General features: G+C 54.8%; 1 protein-coding gene across 9 annotated transcripts in view; it reads right to left on the reverse strand.

Moving 5' to 3' along the window:
* QRICH2 (glutamine rich 2) overlaps positions 1-20,803 on the reverse strand; it is a 34,135-nt gene continuing 13,332 nt past the window's right edge. For 2 of the 9 annotated variants that reach the window (XM_016932940.4, XM_016932939.4), the window contains 16 exons: positions 16,963-19,915; positions 15,940-16,025; positions 13,756-13,853; positions 13,148-13,262; positions 7,820-8,071; positions 6,787-6,909; positions 6,609-6,683; positions 6,242-6,406; positions 5,988-6,109; positions 5,315-5,380; positions 4,993-5,094; positions 3,941-4,141; positions 3,123-3,270; positions 2,641-2,728; positions 1,770-1,898; positions 1-212 (listed from right to left, as the gene is read on the reverse strand). In XM_016932940.4, coding sequence (XP_016788429.1) covers positions 31-212; positions 1,770-1,898; positions 2,641-2,728; positions 3,123-3,270; positions 3,941-4,141; positions 4,993-5,094; positions 5,315-5,380; positions 5,988-6,109; positions 6,242-6,406; positions 6,609-6,683; positions 6,787-6,909; positions 7,820-8,071; positions 13,148-13,262; positions 13,756-13,853; positions 15,940-16,025; positions 16,963-19,915 — 4,905 coding nt within the window. In that variant the 3' untranslated portion in view covers positions 1-30. Of the gene's footprint in view, positions 213-316; positions 486-1,769; positions 1,899-2,640; positions 2,729-3,122; positions 3,271-3,940; positions 4,142-4,992; positions 5,095-5,314; positions 5,381-5,987; positions 6,110-6,241; positions 6,407-6,608; positions 6,684-6,786; positions 6,910-7,819; positions 8,072-13,147; positions 13,263-13,755; positions 13,854-15,939; positions 16,026-16,962; positions 19,916-20,803 lie in introns of those variants that run through there. The other 7 variants (XR_010153092.1, XR_010153093.1, XM_016932944.4 and 4 more) reach the window with 7 other exon arrangements.

The following is a 20,803-nucleotide window of genomic DNA, read 5'->3' on the forward strand; positions in this document are numbered from 1 at the left end:
TTCCTCCTGAATGTTTATTTACACCTCCGCTCACTGAGCGGTGCTGGACCGCGGCCCCCACGTGGGCTCCTCGAGCACCTCCCCAGGAGGCATGTCCACGTGCCTCTCCAGCCCCCTGTTTGCCACCACGGCGGAGCTGGGCGGGTGGGCTGTGTTCGGCTGGGAGAGACGGCCCTCGGAGGAAGGTCTATCTTTCTGTTGACGAGAAGAAACTGTAAGACAGGGGTGCTGAGGTTGCTCAACACATTCCCCAAGCCCACCAGGGGTCACCCCAGCCTGCCCAATGCCCAGGGAGGTTGAGAGCAGTTCTGTTCACCATGCTGGGCTGACACAGGCTGGAGGGGAGCTGCCGGGGCCGGGGGTCACGGCGCAGGCCCATCTGAGCTCCTAAGCAGTCATGAAGCACCCTTCATGATCTTGTGAATGAAAAATAAGCAAACACGTCCTTCTGCAGGAGCCAAGAGCTGCCTCTTTGGTACTGTTTCCTGTTAATACAGACACGAGGCGACATCCACACCAATAGGCACAGGAATTTTCCTGAGACTACCAGTCCCTCTCTCCTGCTTCCAGGGCATTTTCAGTGCCCTTAGAGTAGACACTGGGAGAAGGGAGCTAAGTATTCCCAAGAAAACAGAGTTCTGGGAGCCAGGGTGACAGTCATGTGCTCACTGTCCACCACTGACACCTGCCGTTCCCAGCACAGCCTCTGGGCCAGAGGGCTTGGCTTTGAACTCCAGCTCTGCCGCTTCCTGGCTGTGTGACCTAGAGCAAGGACCTTCACCTCTCTGTGCCTCAGTTTTCTCAGCTGTAAGTGGTGCTAACGGCCCCTACCTCTAAGTGCTGGTACATGGATTGAAAGTGGTTCGTCCATGTAAAGCTCCTAAACTGCCTGGTCTGTGGGGGGCCCTGGATGATGCTGAGGAGCCACGAGCACCGCAGCCACTTTTCTGTTGTGATTTCCTCCTCCCTCAGCGCTGGGTCCTCACTGAGGGCTGGAGTGATGCTGGAGAGCATCTAGCCGAGGGGCAGGGGAGGGTGGAGGCTCTGGTGGGGGAGGGTCCCTGAACCTCCCACAGGCATTCACAAGGAATGTGGGTGCATAATTGTTTTACAGGAGGAAGGTCGGCAGCTTTTATTAGATTCTTGGGGGGGCCTGACTCCAAGCAGCACTAACCCAGCACCCCCTTGATGACAGACGAGGAAACTGAGGTCTGGAGAGGGGAGAGCCCTTGTCAAGAGTGACCTTGCCCAGGGTCACTTGGCAGTGATCCAGCCTCCTGGCTGCAGGGCCTTGTTACCAAACCCTCCTGACCTTCAGGCCCAACTTAGCTCCTGCGGAGATCAAGGACCCAAGGGATCTTCCGGGCGGGAGGCAGAGAGAGGTTCCTCCATGACAGGGTCGTGGCCTCTTGGGGACCCGGGCATGGCCTGTGCCCAGCAGCCACCATGCAGAGCCCAGGTGCACGAGCTCCATGACAGTGAGTGCACGTGAGCAGGGCAAGTGCATGGACCTGGAGCCAGAGATGCGGGTGGTGACCCTGTCCCTATTTCATCTTCTGTGGAATGGGACAGTAACAGCACCTACCCACCTCCCAGAAGGGGCACAAATCACTCAGTCACTTGGGGTTCCTCTTTTCCACACCCATCCCCCCCTTCGGCTCCCAGGCCCTCCCCGCTCCAGGGAGATAAAGGCCCTACATGAGCAGGAAAGGGGGCCGGCAGGGCCAGCGGGGAGGCCTGGCAGGACGCCCCACCCAGAGGGAAGCTACCTGAGGTGTTGCCAGCCGAAATCTGGGCGCTCTGTGGCCGAGAGGGCAGCTGGCCATTGCTGCTGAGGGATGGCGGCCTGTGCACGTGAGGCCTGGGCTGCTGGGACTTGCGCTTTGAGGTCCCTGAGCCTGATGGGGGGCAGGAGGGAAGGGTCAGTGCTGAGGCAGCGGTGAGAGCTCTGTGGGAACCCCTGGGGGTGGGGAGAGGGCCGCAGGGCTGCTGCTCATGGCCGGCCTCAGCTGAGTGGGGTCCTCGTCACTCTGAATTTGTGGCTATGCCCCCAGAGAAGCAGTCTTCATTCATTCTCGTGGCCACCCACCCAACCCACCCACTCGCACAGAGTCCCTGAGGACCTGCACATGTCAGCCCTGTGCCAGGTGTGGGGTGAGTTCTGACCTGGGGTTTCCAGGGCAGGAAGGGAGGCATCTAGAAAGGCGCATACACAGCTAAATGCATGATGGGAAGTGACAAAGCGCAGGCTTCGGGCATTGCCACGGGAGGCGGGCATTCGGGGGCTGAAGCGGTGGGGCTCAGCAGAGGGCACTGTGCTGAGTTTTGAAGGAGGAGGAGGCCCTGATGATGCCATGGACAGAGGCCAAGACAGGAGAGCCCAGCAGTGCAGCCGGGATGGAGGCTGGCAAGAAAACATGGGGCCACCCCATCCCAGCTGATGGCTGAGGCTGGACAGCTGTCCTCCACCTGTGAACATATACTTGGTGGCTTTTCGAGAGACCTGCACATTTGGAGTGAGGGGAATGGAGAAGGAAGACACCCAGGGTCTAGTGGCCCATAAAAGTGCCAGGCCCCACAATGGATGCACGCCCTGTGGGACCCACGTGAGGTGCCTGGGGGCCTCTGGACTCCACTCACTGTCTTTTCGGAGGATGCCTGGCAGCCTTGTGTCCATCCGTCCCTTGTAAATGTGGCCATCCAGGCCCAAGATGTCCACCTCATCATGCTGTAGAAGTGAACAGATACCGTCGCCACTGTAGCAGCCACAGCCCTCCCCTGGCCCCTTCACATGGGACTGAGGCACAGAGCACTGTGGTCTCAGAACCCTCCTGGGGGGCTCTGGGAGGCACTAGGGTGGAGCGAGAAGGTGGAGGGAGGTGAAATGGTATCTGGGCCATGGGGGGAGGCCTGGGAGGCCGGAATGCTGCTGGGCAGGCAGGTGGCCGGGATGAATCTTTCTTCCCAGAAAAGGGTAAGAACCTGAGGCTTTGACTGGGTCTGATTAAGGAATTGCCTCAAGGCAGAGGGCTGGCTGATTTCTGGTGGCTTTAGAGAATGACTCAGGAATCTGGAGCCATGTCAGGGCCTCCCTCCCTGGTGGCTCCAGGCAGGGCCCTGACCTTCATGGCAATCTGGATCTCTTCAGTGGGATACAGGCCCCGGGGAAGGTGCTGCGGGCGGCTGCGGTGGTAGGGGTAGGTGAGGGTGTGGCTGCCCCCGCAGCGCCGGGGCACAGTTGAGTAGGTGTAATCAGCCATATCTGTCACCCTGTGATGAAGACAGGATGGAGTCATTGGGAGCAGACCGCCAGGGATGTCGCCTGGGACTCACCCACCCATGGGGCTGACCAGAGGGAAGGGGCGCAGCTTCTCTTCGGGGGCTGCCGGGAGGCTGAGCAGCAGGGGCCCAGGAACAGGTGGGCAGGGGTAGAGCAGCCGTGAGGCCGGGCCACCCCAGTGACTGTGCACATGGGCAGGCGTGCACACCCACACCCACACACTCACACACGTACTCATACACACAGTCACACACACACATACATGCACACACACATACTTATGCACATACACACGAAGATGCACATACACACGAATATACACATACACACATACTCATACACATGCACACACACACGTACTCATACACACATGTAGTCATACATGCACAAACACCCACACACACGCACTCACTCCCACACTCGTAACACACACGCACTCATACACCCACACCCTTACACACACTCATACATTGACACACCCATAGACACATGGCTTACACACATCACACACACTAACACCCCTCACCCACACTTTCACATACACACACTCCCTTTTCTCCCCCAGCAGTGGGGCAAGGCATTTGCACAGCCGTGCACGAGCAGAAGCCAAGCCTGGTTGCTGGGTGCCTGCTCCCATGGCCTTGCCCGCCTCTCCTGTACCGTTTGTAGCAGGGGGAGCCCAGGCACTGGGCGTGCAGCAGCTCGCGGATTATCTGGCTGCTGGCCTTGGTGGAGCCCCCGAAGTGGATCTGCACCTTCTCAATGTTCATCAGCATCTTGGAGTGCATGGAGCGCAGGCGCCCCACGCTCTGCTCCATCTGCGCCAGGTCACCCCGAGGGAAGGCGCTGCCCAGCTTGAGGCTGCAGGGTGTGAGCAGAACAGAGGGAGGGTTGGCCCATGGCGGGGGCCTTGACCTTGTGTAAGCCGAATCCTTCAGTTCCAGGTCCCTTTTGTGCAGGACCCAGCTAGGCTGGGGGTCGCTGGGCAGCTTGACCCCTCAGCAGTCGCCCTTTCCACAGCATCTGAGGGCCAGACTTGCCGGGAAGGCTTTCCTCAGATGGGGAAGTGCAGGCCAGCCAAATGGAAGAAAGCCCTGCTGCCTGTCTGCAGCTGCGGGTGGAGGAGCTGAGGGCAGCCCCGGGCCTTCCCATCTCGGCGCACCTGGCCCCGCATACCTGGAACCCATAGGGCTCCAAGAGCAGCCTGAAGTCCTCTGAACTATGGACTCCCATCCTTAGGAGAAGGGGAGCAGCAGAGAGGTGGGCAGGAGCCGGAGGGAGCATGAGATGCCCACCGCCAGCCTCCCTCATTGGTTGAGCCCACCCTCCAGCTGAGCTATACCGGACCCTCCCCCCACCGCTCTAATCCTGGGGTTGCTGAGACAGCCGAAGGCTGAGGAAGAGGTCGAGAAGTAGAGGAGCTCTCAGAGGCAGCTGGAGCCCTTGACGAAGTCCCACCGTAACTCCCAAAGGCAGGTGTGACTAGGTCTGCCTCCTACGCTCATGCCTCGGGAACTGCCAGGGAGCTAGTTCAGAAATCGGCCTGCGGCCCCCACTGTCCCACTCCAAGGAGGAGGCTCTCCACACTATCCCACAGCACTGCCTTCTGTCACGTTCCGCCGGGCCCTCCGGAGTCATCCCTGTCCCCTGCCTTCCCCATCCAGAGCCCTGGCCCCAGACCCATATGTCCCATATGCTGTCCCATAGCATACTTGCGGCTATGCTGCCGGACCTGCTCCAGTTCAAACACCGTGTAGGGGCGGATGGAATGGTGCCCAGGTAGGCCTGGACCCGCGGGGGTCACGGGGATGGCACTGGGCAGGGACAGAGGGAGAAGGGGCGGGTCAGAGTGGGACAAGTCCGGTCCCCCAAATCCACCTGCCTAAAGAACCTTCCCACCCGCCCCCGGCCTGGAAGGGAGCGAGGGCTGGAAGCAGACGCATGAAAGAAAGGGAGAGGACAGGTGGACACAGGTGAAGGGAGGAGACGCAGCCCTGCCGTGCGAGGCCACGTGCCGGCGGTGTGGGCACTCACTGTTCAGTCACAGGTGTCTCCAAGGGCCGGTCACATGAGAGGCAGTGGAAATGTGCCAGGAGCTGCCTGTTAGGAATGGGACGCACACGCAGGGTGAGTGCTCTGCCCGGAAGACCCAGAAAGGCTTGGGGCTCTGCAGGCCCCTGGAAGCTCAGCCCACCAGGGTGCAGATCATGTCCCTGCTCCCCGGGAATCCATCTGCTCCCACCTCTGGGCTCACATCCCAGACCTCCCTGTCCTAACCCAAAGCCAGCAGGCTTCCCATGGGCCCCTGAGGGTGCCCTGTGCAAGTCTCGGGCGCCCCCTGGCGGCCACGAATGGGAATCCTGGAATTCATGCCTACCACGGGCCAGGTCCTATGGGCCAGGCCCCCAGGAGCTGTCTCAGCTCTGGGTACTGAGGATCTCTCCCTGTCCCAAAGGCCCAGCTTAGCTCAGCCAAACCCTGAGAGCCTTAAGCCTCCCCTCCTCCCTTTCTCTGCTGTAATACGAAGGGACCTGAGCTAGAAGAGCGTTTCAAGCTCTAAAATTCTGTCCCTCCAACCATGGGACAGTCCTGGGCAGGATCCGCTGTGTGCTGGTGACAGGAGCTGTTTGTCTGGAGACCCCCAGCCCCCTCTGCCCTCACCCCCTGAAGAGCGTGCCAGCCTCCTCCCCTGCCTCCCAGGCCTCACCTCCGCATGGCAGCCGCCTCGTCTGCCTGGTAGAGTGGGGGGCGCTCCTTGAGCTGCTGTCGCAGCGATTTCCACCGATCCTCCAGCAACTGCTTCACTGGGTCCAGCTCCAGGCGGTCCAGCTGTGGCGGGGAAAGAGGGGCCAGGGGACCTCTAAGGAAGCAGGTAGGGGGCTGACCCAGGAGAAGGTGGTGCTGTCCCGATCCTGGGGGCAGGGCTGTGGGATGGAGAGCCCCGCCATGCCCCTGCCTCACCTTGTTGTCCATCTCTGTGAGCAGCTTGTCCAGCATCTTCTGCCAGTCCTGCTCCTGCCCGCTCATCTTGGCCACCAGCTCCTGCATCATGTGGTTCAGCTGCTCCGTGGTGGCATCAAACTGGACACGGCTCACTTTGGTGGCCAGAGCACTCTTGTCGGCTTTCTGCCCAGAGACAGACAGAGGTCCCCGCATCTGGGAGATGGCCATGGAGGGGCCCCATTCCCCGGGGGTGTCGACCCCTATCACCAGGCAGGTTTCTGAGAGCCCACACTCGTCTCGCCAGCTCCCCTCCACTCAGTCTCTCAAACAACGGTCGGCGAGACCGCCCTGGGACACAGCGTGACTCCTGGGGCCTGGCACCCACCACATCGATCTCCATCTCCAGGTGCTCCCTGTTGGCCTTTTCCTTTTCGAGCTTCTCCAGACCCTGGTACAGCATCTGGGGAGGCCAAGTGAACAGAGAAAAAAAAGAGCCAGCAGCTGCGGGGCTAGGGCACCACATTGAGCCCCGGCCCCATCCCAGCCACCCTGCGGTCGCTCACAGCAATGTCCTTCTGTTTCTGCCGATGGTCCTCGATGAGGTTGCTGGTGGTGATGTTGAGCTTCTCGCAGTCACCCTGCACCTGCAGGATGGCACTCTGCACATGGCCCAGCAGCTCCTCGTCCTGCGGCAGGAGGGATGGGAAGGCTCTCGGAGGCTGCTGGCGCAATCCCACCCCCTGCTGCCATAATATCGCTGCCCCAGGCAAGTTGGCCCTTAAAACATCTGCAAGGCTGGGAGCGGTGGCTCATGCCTGTAATTCTGGCACTTTGGGAAGCTGAGGCGAGGCGAGAGGATCACTTGAGCCCAGGAGTTCAAGAACAGCCTGGGCAACATAGGGAGACCCTGTCTCAAAAACAATGGAAAACAATTTTCCACTAACAGTGCAGGAGGCCCTCTGTCTGCCCTTTCTGGGTGTCCACCCCCACAGGACACAAACGTCAGTCACCTACATCCCCATGGACTAGCCTTGTGACCCTGGCCTGCCGGTCAGGGGTCATTAGAGGTGATGGAGGCTCAGGAGTGATGTGCTGTCCCGGGGCACTTGAGAGCTGGGCTGTGGGCTTTATTCTCCCCTCCTCTCCTGGCCCAAATCTGAGTTCCTCAGCCCAAGAGGCAGGACCCAGGACTTGTGGCTGTGCCCGCCCCCACCAGCAAGCCTGCCCTTTCGAGGGAAATTGAGAAGGGGTTGGAAGACTTGCGTGCCAGGGAGTCAACATCTCCTACAGTTGGGCCTGTGTCTCCAGGGCACGCGAAGGGCACTGATCTGTCCTCAGCCGGCCTGTGCTGTCCCACCCCATCAAGCCAGCTCTTCCCCATGGTCTCCTGTCCCCAAAGCTAGTTCTGCTGCTACCCTCGCTGTGGACCTGCAGAAAGACCAGGGACTCTTGTGGGATCTGGCTAAAGGGCTCCACCACGGAGAGCTGACCTTGAGGCCCAAACACCCGCCCCACTTCTGTGGGTCTGCAGCAGGGTGGCCCTCCCCTGTGGGGCCATGTCCAGTTGCAGCAGGAGGGAGGCGAGCAGAGCCCCACCTGTCTCTGGAGCTTGGCCTTCTTGGAGGGTCGGGAGATGGCCAGGCTGTTGACCATGTCTTGGAGTTGCTCATAGCGCCGCACCAGCGTGCTGACCTGATGGCTCACATCCAGGCTGCAGGCTGGACAGGTGGCCTCAGGGTCGATCTGGCCAGGAGCCAAGGTGTGGGCCTTGTGCGGGGCCATGCTCATGGACAGGAGCGTGGAGGAGGAGGTCAGCATGCTCTCAATGATCATCCTGAGCTTGTCCAACTGCATGCAGGAGAGACGGCAGCAGCAGGGCAGTGAGGCCAGTCACGGCCACGCTCTGCCCATGCTGGCACTGCCCCTAGCCTGTGTGCCTCTCCCCTGTCGTGCCCTGGGCAGTTGCTGCATCCTCAGTGCCTCCCAGAGCATGTGCCATCATGGGCATCTATCCAGTAAACGGTGAGTAGAGAGAGTTCTCCGAGAACACAGTGTCAACACTGAACCAAGCCCTTGCCAGAGGAAGGCCTCTGGAGCTTTCTCCAGCCAGCCCACCAGCTCAGCATGAGAACATCTCTTCTTTAGCTAAATCGTAAAGTGCTGCTGCCAGTTAGCCGGGCCATAAACACACAGAGGACCCTAATGACACACAGGCCCCGCCCCAGGCTCTGGGGCTGTGAGGGGTGGGCTTGCACACACTCCTGCTCACATGCCAGGGGGAACGGACATGCTCCATCCACCTAGCATGTAAATAACTCACGATACAGGAACTTGGCAGGTGCTGACACTGCTCCAGGGGCCTCTCCTAGGCTGGGCGGTGCAAACCCCTTCCAGGGCAAGTGCCTTGAAGGCTGCCCCGGTGGTCTCCTCTGCATCCCGCAGGCCCCATTCGTCACCCCAAATGAGAGTTCCCAGGTAGACAGCTGATCCAAGGGCAGCCGGTCCCTCAACTGGCCAAAGACCTGCGACATGTTGCTTGGCTCAAAAAGAGAGGCTGGGCCAACCTGGGCTCCTCTCTGGGGAGTGGGTGATGGAACAGAAAGGATTCTGCAGGGCTGGGGCAGCCACTGCGGAGCACGAGGGAGAGCAAGGTGGATTGAGAGTGGAATGGGAGAGTGACGTGGGGGCTGAGAGGATGGGTAAGGAGAGGGACACAGGTACCCACAAAAGCAGATGCAGAGGGACAGGTGGGGTGGCCCACCCTGGCCTGCCCCCATGGCCTGGAAGTTCCCTTTTCCTCCATGGCCTACAGCTGCACATCCCCAGGGCAGCACCCTCTTGCCTGGGCTCACAGAGATGCTGCCACTTACAACCAGAAGAGCCTGCCCGGAGGCAGGTACCTCCGAGGGCCCCGAATGCAGAAGGACTGGCCAGTTCTCTCTCGAAAAGAGGAAGAGGCCTCCCAGAAAAATGGGCATTTCAGTGGAGTCTTAAGACTAAGCCGCAGCTATCTGTGTAAAGAACAGCAGGAAAGAATAGGAGTGCGTTCAGAGAAAGGCAGGAGGCCAAGGTGGCTAAAGATGGGGCATGTGGAAGCGGGGGCCTCCAAAAAAAGCCTGCAAAAGGAGGCTAGGCCAGCCCAACAGGAAGTGGATTGTCGCCTGAGTGTGGTCCTGGGACAGCCAGACATGAGCTTGGACTGACAGGTGACTCTTAAACGCTCCCAGCTGCTCCTCAGGCAGGACTCCTGGCCCGGGGTCATGACATGGGGCACACCACAGTTCCAGCAACTTGGGAGCCTGGAATGTGGCTCAAAGCACAAAGCGGGCCAGGCACGTGGCTCACGCCTGTAATCCCAGCACTTTGGGAGGCCAAGGTGGGTGGATCACCTGAGGTCAGGAGTTTGAGACCAGCCTGGCCAACATGGTGAAACCCCATCTCTACTAAAAATACAAAAATTATCCAGGTGTGCTGGTGGGTGCCTGTAGTCTCAGCTACTTGGGAGGCTGAGGCAGGAGAATTGCTTGAACCTGGGAGACAGAGGTTGCAGTGAGCTGAAATCATGCCATTGGACTCCAGCCTGGGCAACAAGAGCGAAACTCTGTCTCAAAAAAAAAAGCGGGGTGCAGTGGCTCATGCCTATAATCCTAGCACTTTGGGAGGCCAAGGCAGGTGAATGACCTGAGGTCAGGAGTTCAAGACTGGCCTGACCAATGTGGTGAAACCCTGTATCTACTAAAAATACAAAAAAATTACCCAGGCATGGTGGTGTGCACCTGTAGTCCCAGCTACCCAGGAGTCTGAGATAGGAGAATCACTTGAACCCGGGAGGTGGAGAATGCAGTGAGCTGAGATGGTGCCACGGCACTCCAGCCTGGGCAACAGAGCAAAACTCTGTCTCCAAAAAAAAAAAAATGCACAAAGAGGTTCCTGACATGAACCCGCTTGGCCCAGTGGCTTTTCCTAGGTGGTTCTTCTGTGAGCACTCAGAGGGCTGCTCCTGATTCAGACACTCCTTAGTGAGAAAATGACCAAGAATTGCATTGCAAGGCTTAAAGGTAGACACTGTCAAGAAAATGAAAAGATGACCCACAGAATGGGAGAAAATATTTGCAAGTCATCTATCAAATAAGAGTGTAGCATCCAGAACATGTAAAGAGCTCTTTCAACTCAACAATAAAATGACAAATAACTCACCTGAAAAAATGGATGAAGGATTTGGATATGTATATTTTATCTCTAAAGAAAGTATACAGGCCAGGCGTGGTGGCTCACGCCTGTAATCCCAGCACTTTGGGAGGCCGAGGCGGGTGGATCACGAGGTCAGGAGTTCAAGACCAGCCTGGCCAAGAAGGTGAAACCCCGTCTCTACTGAAAATACAAAAAATTAGCCTGGTGCAGTGGCAGGCGCCTGTAATCCCAGCTACTTGGGAGGCTGAGGCAGGAGAATCACTTGAACTCAGAGGGCGGAGGTTGCAGTGAGCTGAGATTGCGCCACTGCACTCCAGCCTGACAACAGAGTGAGACTCCGTCTCAAAGAAAAAAAAAAAAGATGAAAAAGAAAGTATACAAATGGCCAAAAAGCACATGAAAAGATGCTCAGCATCTTTAGTCACTAGGGAAACGCAAATCAAAACTATAATGAGATCCCACCTCACACCCACTAAAGTGGCTATAATTTTTTTTTTTTTTTTTTTTGAGACAGGGTCTCGCTGTCACCCAGGCTGGTGTCCAGTGGCGCGATCATGGCTCACTGCAACCTCCGCCTCCCAGGTTTAAGTGATTCTCCTACCTCAGCCTCCTGAGAAAGTGGGATTACAGGTGTGCACCACCACCACACCCAGCTATTTTCTGTTGTTGTTGTTGTTGTTGTTTTGAGATGGAGTCTCGCTTTTTCACCCAACCTGGAGTGCATGGTGCGATCTCAGCTCACTGCAACCTCTGCCTCCCAGATTCAAGTGATTCTCCTGCCCCAGCCTCCTGAGTAGCTGGGATTACAGGCACGTGCCACCACGCCCGGCTAATTTTTGTATTTTTTTAGTAGAGACGGGGTTTCACCATGTTGGTCAGGCTGGTCTCGAACTCCTGACCTCGTGATCCACCCGTCTGGGCCTCCCAAAGTACTGGGATTACAGGCGTGAGCCACCACACCTGGCCTATTTTCTGTATTTTTAGTAGAGATGGGGTTTCACCATGTTGGCCAGGTTGGTCTCCAACTCCTGACCTCAAGTGATCTACCTGCGTCATCCTCCCAAAGTGCTGGGACTACAGGCGTGAGTCACTGCAGCCGGCCCCACACAAAAACTTATACATGAGGCCAGGCCAGTACTTTGGGAGACCGAGGCGGGTGGATCACCTGAGGTCAGGAGTTTGAGACCAGCCTGGCCAACATGGTGAAACCCCATTCTCTCCTAAAAATACAAAATTACCTGGGCATGGTGCCAGGCACCTGTAATCCCAGCTACTTGGGAGGCTGAGGCAAGAGAATCACTTGAACCCAGGAGTTGGAGATTGCAGTGAGCCAAGATTGTGCCATTTCCCTCCAGCCTGGATAACAAGAGCGAAACTCCATCTCCAAAAACAAAACAAAATAACAACAAAAAAACAACTTATTATGGACAGGTGCGGTGGCTCACGCCTATAATCCCAGCACTTTGGGAGGCCGAGGCGGGCAGATCACAAGGTCAGGAGATTGAGACCATCCTGGCTAACACAGTGAAACCCCGTCTCTGCTAAAAATATTTTGAAAAATTAGCCGGGCGTGGTGGCAGGTGCCTGTAGTCCCAGCTACTCGGGAGGCTGAGGCAGGAGAATGGCAGGAACCCGGGAGGCAGAGCTTGCAGTGAGCCGAGATCGTGCCACTGCACTCCAGCCTGGGCAACAGAGCGAGACTCTGTCTCAAAAAAAAAAAAAAATGTATACATGAATGTGCATAGCAGCATTATTCATAATAGCCAAAGGATGGAAACAACCCAGATGTCTTTCAACTGATGACTAGATAAAGAAATTGTGGCATAGACGCAGAATGGAATGCTATGAAGCCATAAAAAAGAATGGAGTATTGACACATGCTACAACATGGATGAGCCTTGAAAACATCATGCTAAGTGAAAGAAGCCAGATACAAAAGTGTATGTTGCATGATTCCATTTATATGAAATGTCCAGAACAGACAAATCCATAGTGGCAGAAAGCAGGTTCGTGGTTGTCAGGGGCTGAGGGACAGAAGGGAACAGGGAGAGACTGCTAAGAGTCACAGGGTTCTTTCTGGGGTGATTAAATGTTTTGGAATTAGATTGTGGTGATAGTTGCACAACTTTGTACTAAAAACTACCTTATTCAATTTAAAAGGGTGAATTTATTGATATATGAATTATATCATAAAAAAGATAGGGAAAGATCGTGATCAGCCTGGCCAAAATGGTGAAACCCCATCTTTACTAAAAATACAAAAATTAGCTGGGCGTGGTGGCACATGCCTGTAGTCCTGGCTACTCAGGAGGCTGAGGCAGGAGAATTGCTTGAACCTGGGAGGCGGAGGTTGCAGTGAGCCAAGATGGCGACACTGTACTACAGCCTGGATGACAAGAGCGAAATTCCATCTCAAAAAAAAAAAAAAAAGATAGGGAAAGATCGAATGGGAGGTAAACAGGTGTTGTAGGGGTTCCTTTCCCTTGCCACTTGTGGACTCAGAGCTGGCTTTGGATAAGGAATCTGGATCCTGGACACATTCGCCACCGCCCCCCCACCCCCTGCCCACACACCACACACCACACACACACACACACACACACACACACACACACACACACACACACAGAGGATGGGAGGGACCTAGTTTTTGATGAGAGGTGGGAGGGCAGGGCCAAGCCAGCTCTGAGAAGGGCCCTTGGTCCCTGGAGCTGAAGAGTGGGGAATCCTCACCTGGTCCTGCAGGTAAAGGGAGGCTTCAGAGACAGAATTTTCCATGGCAGCCTTGCCCCTGTCTTGGCTCTCCCTCAACTCGGCCAGCTCCTTCTCTATGTCAGCCACGGTGACTCTGTGGTGCACGATGAGAGACTGCCAGACTCCACACTCAGGCCAGACCCATGCAGAGCCTGGGCCATCAGGGACGCAGGGGGATGCAGACACAGCTGGAGGTCTCTCACCCTCCACCCCCCTCCACTGGATTTTGTCTAGGGAGTCCCGGGCTATGCCTCTGTCCTGGGAGGCTTCTGGGCGGTAGGACTGGGCACTGCAAAAAGAGAGCTCAGAGGGGCCGTCAGAAGTGGTCTCCTTCAGCCTCCGACTGGGGACACAGTCTAAGAAGCTTATTTTTGCTTTTCCAAGACCTGGTCCTGAGTTGTTTTGGGAACCTGGGGAACTTCTACCAGTTCCTTGAACTAGACATGGACAATGTGAAGAGCAGACACAATCCAGGCCAAAGACAGTGGTCCATTCAGGGGCATAAGGGAGCCACTGGCCGCCATCACCTCCTTGGCTGAGAATTCGTGATTCCAGGGGACCAGCTGCTCTTAGCTGGGGCATTTTACCTGAGGACACCCAGCTGCAATCTCAGCTCTCCAGCTTTCAGTTCCTTCCCTGCTTCTTGATTCCCTTCCCCTTCCAGGATCCTCTGCAGCCTTTCCACCTACAAACCCAGTGAATGAGAAGGGTCAGGCAGGCCTGAGCTCCCGCTTCCCAAGTGTGCCCCTGCATGCAGCTCATGCCAGCCCTCCCCGTTCCCTCTACTAACCCAACCCCCTCCGACAAAAGCCAGGAGCCCTTGTGGACCTCCATCCGCCCATTCATCCATCCCATGGATGTAGAAAGCTGGCATTAAGAGAATGACTGGGCCAGGCACGATGGCTCACGCCTGTAATCCCAGCACTTTTGAGAGGCCGAGGCGGGTGGATCACCTGAGGTCAGGAGTTCAAGACCAGCCTTGCCAACAAGGGGAAACCCATCTCTACTAAAAAATACAAAAATCAGCTGGGCGTGGTGGCTGGCGCCTGTAATCCCAGCTACTCAGGAGGCTGAGACATGAGAATCATTTGAACTTAGGAGGCAGAGGTTTCAGTGAGGCGAGATTGTGCCACTGCACTCCAGCCTGGGCAACAGAGCAAGAATCAGTCTTAAAAAAAAAAAAAAAAAAAAGGAATGACTGGGCCGGGCGTGGTGGATCACACCTGTAATCCCAGCACTTTGGGAGGCTGAGGTGGGAGGATCACCTGAGGTCAGGAGTTCCAGACAAGCCTGACCAACATGGTGAAACCCTGTCTCTACTAAAAATACTAAAATTAGCTGGGCATGAACATGCATGCCTGTAATCCCAGTTACTTGGGAGGCTGAGGCATGAGAATAGCTTGAACCCAGGGGGCAGAGGTTGCAGTGAGCCGAGATCACATCATTGCACTCTAGCCTGGGCAACAGAGCGAGACTCCGTCTCAATTAAAAAAAAAAAAAGGAGAATGTCTGAAGGGATCTGGCCGTCCCTTGCAATGACCTCTGGCCCCAGAAAATCCACAAACTGGACTCCAAGGCTGCCACAGATAATGAAAAGAGCAAGGCCGGGTGCGGTGGCTCACGCCTGTAATCCCGGCACTTTGGGAGGCCGAGGCAGGCGGATCACAAGGTCAGGAAATCGAGACCATCCTGGCTAACACGGTGAAACCCCATCTCTACTAAAAATACACAAAATTAGCCGGGCGTGGTGGCGAGCACCTGTAGTCCCAGCTACTTGGGAGGCTGAGGCAGGAAAATGGTGTGAACCCGGGAGGCGGAGCTTGCAGTGAGCCGAGATTGCGCCACTGTACTCCAGCCTTGGCGACAGAGCGAGACTCTGTCTCAAAAAAAAAAAAAAAAGAAAAAAAGAAAAGAGCAAAGCCCTCATTATTTGGCTCAGCTGAATCATAATAGCTTTGAGCATCAGTTTAAAAAATTTTTTTTTTAGAGACAGGGTCTTGCCCTGTCACTCAGGCTAGAGTGCCGTGGCGTGATCATAGCTTACTGCAGCCTCAAACTCAGGCTCAAGTGATCCTCCTGCCTCAGCCTCCCAAGTAGCTGAGACTACAGGCATGCACCACCATGTCCGGCTAATTTTTAAATTTTTTGTAGAGATAAGGCCTTGCTATGTTGCCCAGGCTGGTCTCGAGCTCCCGGGCTCAAGTGATCCTCCTGCCTTGGCCTCCCAAAGTGCTGGGATTATGGGCATGAGCCACCGTGCCCAGCCTGAGCATCAGGTTTTAGATCCGGGAAATGAACACGATGATACCCAAGGTGCAGTTCCTATCTGATAAGATTGCAAAGATCCAATTAGATAATAATGTAAAAGAAAGGGCTATTTAATCCATAAAATACAAATGGAAAGTGCTATTATTAGCATTAAAAGACAAAGTGGGGGCTGGGCGCGGTGGCTCATGCCTGTAATCCCAGCACTTTGGGAGGCCAAGGTGGGCAGATCATCTGAGGTCGGGAGTTCAAGACCAGGCTGACCAACATGGAGAAACCCCATCTCTACTGATAATACAAATAATAATACAAAATTAGCCAGGCATGGTGGCACATGCCTGTAATCCCAGCTACGGGAGGCTGAGGCATGAGAATCGCTTGAACCTGGGAGGTGGAGGTTGGAGTGAGCTGAGATGGTGCCACTGCACTCCAGCCAGGGCGACAAGAGCGAAACTCCATCTCAAAAAAAAAAAAAAAAAAGACAAAGTGGGTTGACTCTTCCTTACTTTTGCTTTTTCCTGCCAAACTTCTTTGGCTAGCATCTTTACGGTCTTCAGCTGCTCCTGCAGTTCAGGAGGTATGGTCCTTTTGACTATGGAAAGCAGAGGCCTTATGATCAGAGGGGTTAGATCTCTAGTGGGCTCCCAATCTCCATTTCCAGCCCCTGCAACACTGAAGCTACCCTAGAGGACAGCAGGACCTATTACTTTATCCTGTGTCTCCTGGTGACTGGGAAAGGGAGGTGGGAAGAAGGGAGAGAGAGCTGTCCTTAGCCCATGAAACATCCACCTAATGCCTGACATCCTAAAGGGCTTTGGGACAACTGACTCCTGAATTCCAACCACTGCAAAAAATCTTAGTTACTCTCTGGGCTTGGAGTTGGGAACAGGCAAATGTTAAATTTTGTTTTGTTTGAGACAGGGTCTTGCTCTGTCACCCAGGCTGGAGTGCAGTGATCCATCACAGCTCACTGCAACCTCTGCCTCCCTGGCTCCAACAATCTTCCCACCTCAGCTTCCCAAGTAGCTGGGACTACAGGTGTGTGCCACCTCGCCTGGCTAATTTTTTTTTTTTTTTTTTTTTTGGTAGAGATAGAGTTTTGCCATGTTACCCAGGCTGGTCTCGAACTCAGCCTCAAGCTATCCACCCAGCTCTGCTTCCCAAGGTGCTGGGATTACAGGTGTGAGCCATTGCTTCCAGTCAAAATGTTTTTAATTCTTCAACATTCTCTCCCGCCCACCTCCCAATGCTACTGCTCTCTATAACCAGACACTTTCCCCAGCTGCTGTGCAGAGAGCCTGACAAAGCCACAAGAACCCGCTCCACTCCTCTCCTGGGGCTTAGTTCTCTCCTTTGCCCACCCATTTTTTTGGACTCTGAAGGCTGTGGGACATGCTCTGAATGACATGCTGTTTTCAGGGACTCAGGGAGATGTGTAGCAGCCAGGAGTTGAGGCCAGGGGAAGAAAAGGATGAAACCAACTGAAAACAGAGACAGTGGTTTCTCCTCTATCGGCAAGCGGCACCCACCTATCTGTGCCAGCAGGAACTGGATCTTCTCCAAGTCGGTTTGGCCGGCCTGCTCCTCATCCAGATCCTTCATACTCTCCTTTAGCCCCACATAGAGGTTACTGAGCTCTCCCATCAGACGAAATGTCTCCACTGCCGTGGGGAAACTAGAACTCATTCTACACAGTGAATCGCGTCGCTCACTCAGGACTTCACTCGAGACTTCGCTCCCTTCTGATGAGACTCGGTCGACGGAGTCTGGACTCCTGAAAAGAGTGACATCTTGGCCTGGGGCCTTCTGGGCAGGAATTCCACGTCGGTCCGAGGCTCGTGTTCTATTTGGATCCAAACCTTCCTGGCCATGCTGATCAGCACTTAGATACCCTGGGCCACGATAACCAGGATACATTGAATCACGACTGTCAAAGAGAGAGAAAGCATGGCCATGCTGAGCTGCATCTGGGTATACCTGGTCATGCTCACCCGGGCCAGGTGATGCCAAATGCTGTTGATCTGGGTGTGTAGATCCCAAACCTGTACTCAGTGGTATTGGGCCATGCTGGTCTGTGCCAGGATGCATCAAACCTTGCTGATAAGTTTCTGGTGGTACCAAACTCCTTCGGTCTATACCAGGTGATGCCAAACCTTGACTGGCTAGGAGTGGTGACACCTGGCCATATTGTTCTCTGCCAGGAGGTACCATACCATGTTGATATGGACGTACTGATATAAAACCTGTAGAATCTGCCTGGAATGTTGAAGAGCCACGAAGCTTTGTGCCTGGTGCTATCAAGCCTGGCTGATATGCACCAGGTTGTTTCAAACCATACTGATCCATTCCAGGCTGCACCAGACCACGTGGATATGTCCCAGGTTGAGACAAATCATGCAAATATGCACCAGGTTGTACCAAACCAAGAGGATAGGCACCAGGTTGTACCAGGCCATGTGGATCTGCCTGAGGTTGCACCATACCTTGCTGACCTATTCCAGGCTGCACCATACCCAGCTGACCTGCACCAGGCTGGACCAAACCAGGCTGATCTGCACCAGGTTGGATCAAACCACGCTGGTCCATTCCAGGTTGGACCAAACCACGCTGATCCACTCCAGGTTGCACCAAACCATGCTGATCCACTCCAGGTTGCACCAAACCACGCTGATCCACTGCAGGTTGGACCAAACCACGCTGATCTGCACCAGGTTGGACAAAACCATGCTGAACTGCACCAGGTTGAACCAAACCACGCTGATCCACTCCAGGTTGGACCAAACCACGCTGAACTGCACCAGGTTGAACCAAACCACGCTGATCCACTCCAGGTTGGACCAAACCATGCTGAACTGCACCAGGTTGCACCAAACCACGCTGAACTGCACCAGGTTGAACCAAACCACGCTGATCCACTCCAGGTTGGACCAAACCATGCTGATCTGCACCAGGTTGGACCAAACCACGCTGATCTGCACCAGGTGGGACCAAACCACGCTGATCTTCATGAGGTTGTGCCAAACCACGCTGATCTACTCCAGGTTGGACCAAACCATGCTGAACTGCACCAGGTTGAGCCAAATCACTCTGATCTGCACCAGATTGTACCAAACCATGCTGATCTGCACCAGATTGCACCACATCAATCTGATCTGCACCAGGTTGGACCAAGCCAGGCTGATATGCACCAGGCTGCACCAAAGCATGCTGAAATCTGCCAGGTTGGACCATGCCAGGCTGATCTACACCAGGCTGTACCAAGACACCCTGACCTGTGCCAGATTGGACCAAATCATGCTGACCTGTGCCAGGCTGTACCAAACTATGCTGATCTCTACCAGGTTGGGCCAAACCAGACTGATCCATTCCAGGCCGGACCAAACCACGCTGATCTGCACCAGGTTGGACCAAGCCAGGCTGATATGCACCACGCTGCACCAAAGCATGCTGAAATCTGCCAGACTGGATCAAATCATGCTGCTCTGTGCCAGGTTGTATGAAGCCAGTTGCTTCCAAACTGGGCTGCACAAAACCTTGCTGATCTGCACTAATTGGCATCAAACCAGGTGATACCAAACCATGCTGGTCTGTAAAAGGTAGAACCAGGCCATGTTGATCGACGACAGGCAATGTCAATCCTTGCTGGTCCATACCAGGGGGTACTAGTCCTTGCTGACCCATGCCTGATATTACAAATCCACGCCGATCCATGCCAAGTGGTTCCATACTGCGTTGGTCTGTGCCGGGAAATGTCATACCATGCTGATATGCACTGACTGAAACCAGACCATGTTGGTCTGTGCTAGGTAGTTCCAATCCTTGCTGGTCTCTGCCAGGTACTGATGGTGGCAACATACATTGCTCATCCATGACAAATGGTATCAATTCCCGATCATCCATTTCAGGTGGTGGCACACCAAGCTGACCCATGCTGAGGGGTACCACACCATGTGGGTAAGTGCTAGCAGGCACTAATCCAGGCTGATTCATGCCAGTTGGTTCTAACCCACGACGATCTGGCCTTAGATGGACCTGACTCTGGCTAGCGGGCACCCTACTGGGCTGGTCTCTGGCCGAGGGTAAGTCCTGTTGAACTGGACCAGGACGTGCATCTTGTGCATCTCTTCTTGGTTGTGTCGAGGTAAGCTTCTCTCTACTCCTGTGACGATCTGAGTCTGATTTGAATTGGGATGTAGAAGACTGATGGAGTCGTGGTATGCCAGCTTCATCACGGGCCCTCGGCTGCTGCTGTTTCCCAGTACCAGAGGGGACCTTGCTTTGTTCCCTACTGGAAACCCCATCAGAGGGGTGTGCTGTGCCACCAGATCCTGATGCAGTCCGATCCGGGCCAAGACCACTGGCAGAATCCAGAGCCTGCTCAATACTTGGTTGCTTGGTAGAGGCTCCGCTTAGAGTCCCTTCAGGTGATGTTAAGGAAGTGAACCCTCCGCGCTTAGAAAATCCCGTAAGTGTTTCTGAGCCCTGGTTGGAGAGGAAGAAGGAAATCAATAACAGTCAAAATATTCACTAACAGAGTGGGAAGAAAGGAAATCTGGAAGTTCTGACTAGGATGATTTAGGGCCCCTGGAGAAAAAAGCCCTCTGGTCCTAAAAGCTAAGCTTGACATAAAGAAACACACTGATGGGAGGCCGAGGCGGGTGGATTACTTGAGATCAGGAGTTCGAGACCAGCCTGACCAATATGGTGAAACCCTATCTCTACTAAAAATACAAAATTAGCCAGGCGTGGTGGCATGTGTCTGTAATCTCAGCTACTCAGGAAGCTGAGGCAGGAGAATTGCTTGAACCTGGGAGATGGAGGTTGCCGTGAGATTGTGCCATTGCGCTCCAGCCTGGGTGACAAGAGTGAAACTCCATCTCAAAAAAAAGAAAAGGAAAAGAAACACACTGATGTTCTGGGAGGCTAGGTCTCCATATTTTTGAGAATCTGCATATTTGAAAATGGCATGTACAAAAATATGTAATTTTTGTGGCCAGGCGCGGTGGCTTATGCTTATAGTCCCAGCACTTTGGGAGGCCAAGGCGGGTGGATCATTTGAGGTCAGGACTTTGAGACCTGCCTGGCCAACATGGCAAAACCCCATCTCTACTGAAAATACAAAAATTAGCTGGGTGTGATAGTGCATGCCTGTAATCCCAGCTACTCAGGAGACTGAGGCAGGAGAATCGCTTGAACCCGGGAGGTGGAGGTTGCAGTGAGCCGAGATTGCGCCATTGCACTCCAGCCTGGGCGACAGAGTGAGACTCCTTCTCAAAAAAAAAAAAAAAAAAAAGTGTAATTTTTCTTCATAAAAGATGGGGAAAACTGCAAAATACAAGTGATCTCTCTGGACTTTTGCTTAGCCTTTAA

This window comes from Pan troglodytes, chromosome 19, assembly GCF_028858775.2.
Source record: "Pan troglodytes isolate AG18354 chromosome 19, NHGRI_mPanTro3-v2.0_pri, whole genome shotgun sequence".
NCBI classification, from domain to species: Eukaryota; Metazoa; Chordata; class Mammalia; order Primates; family Hominidae; genus Pan; species Pan troglodytes.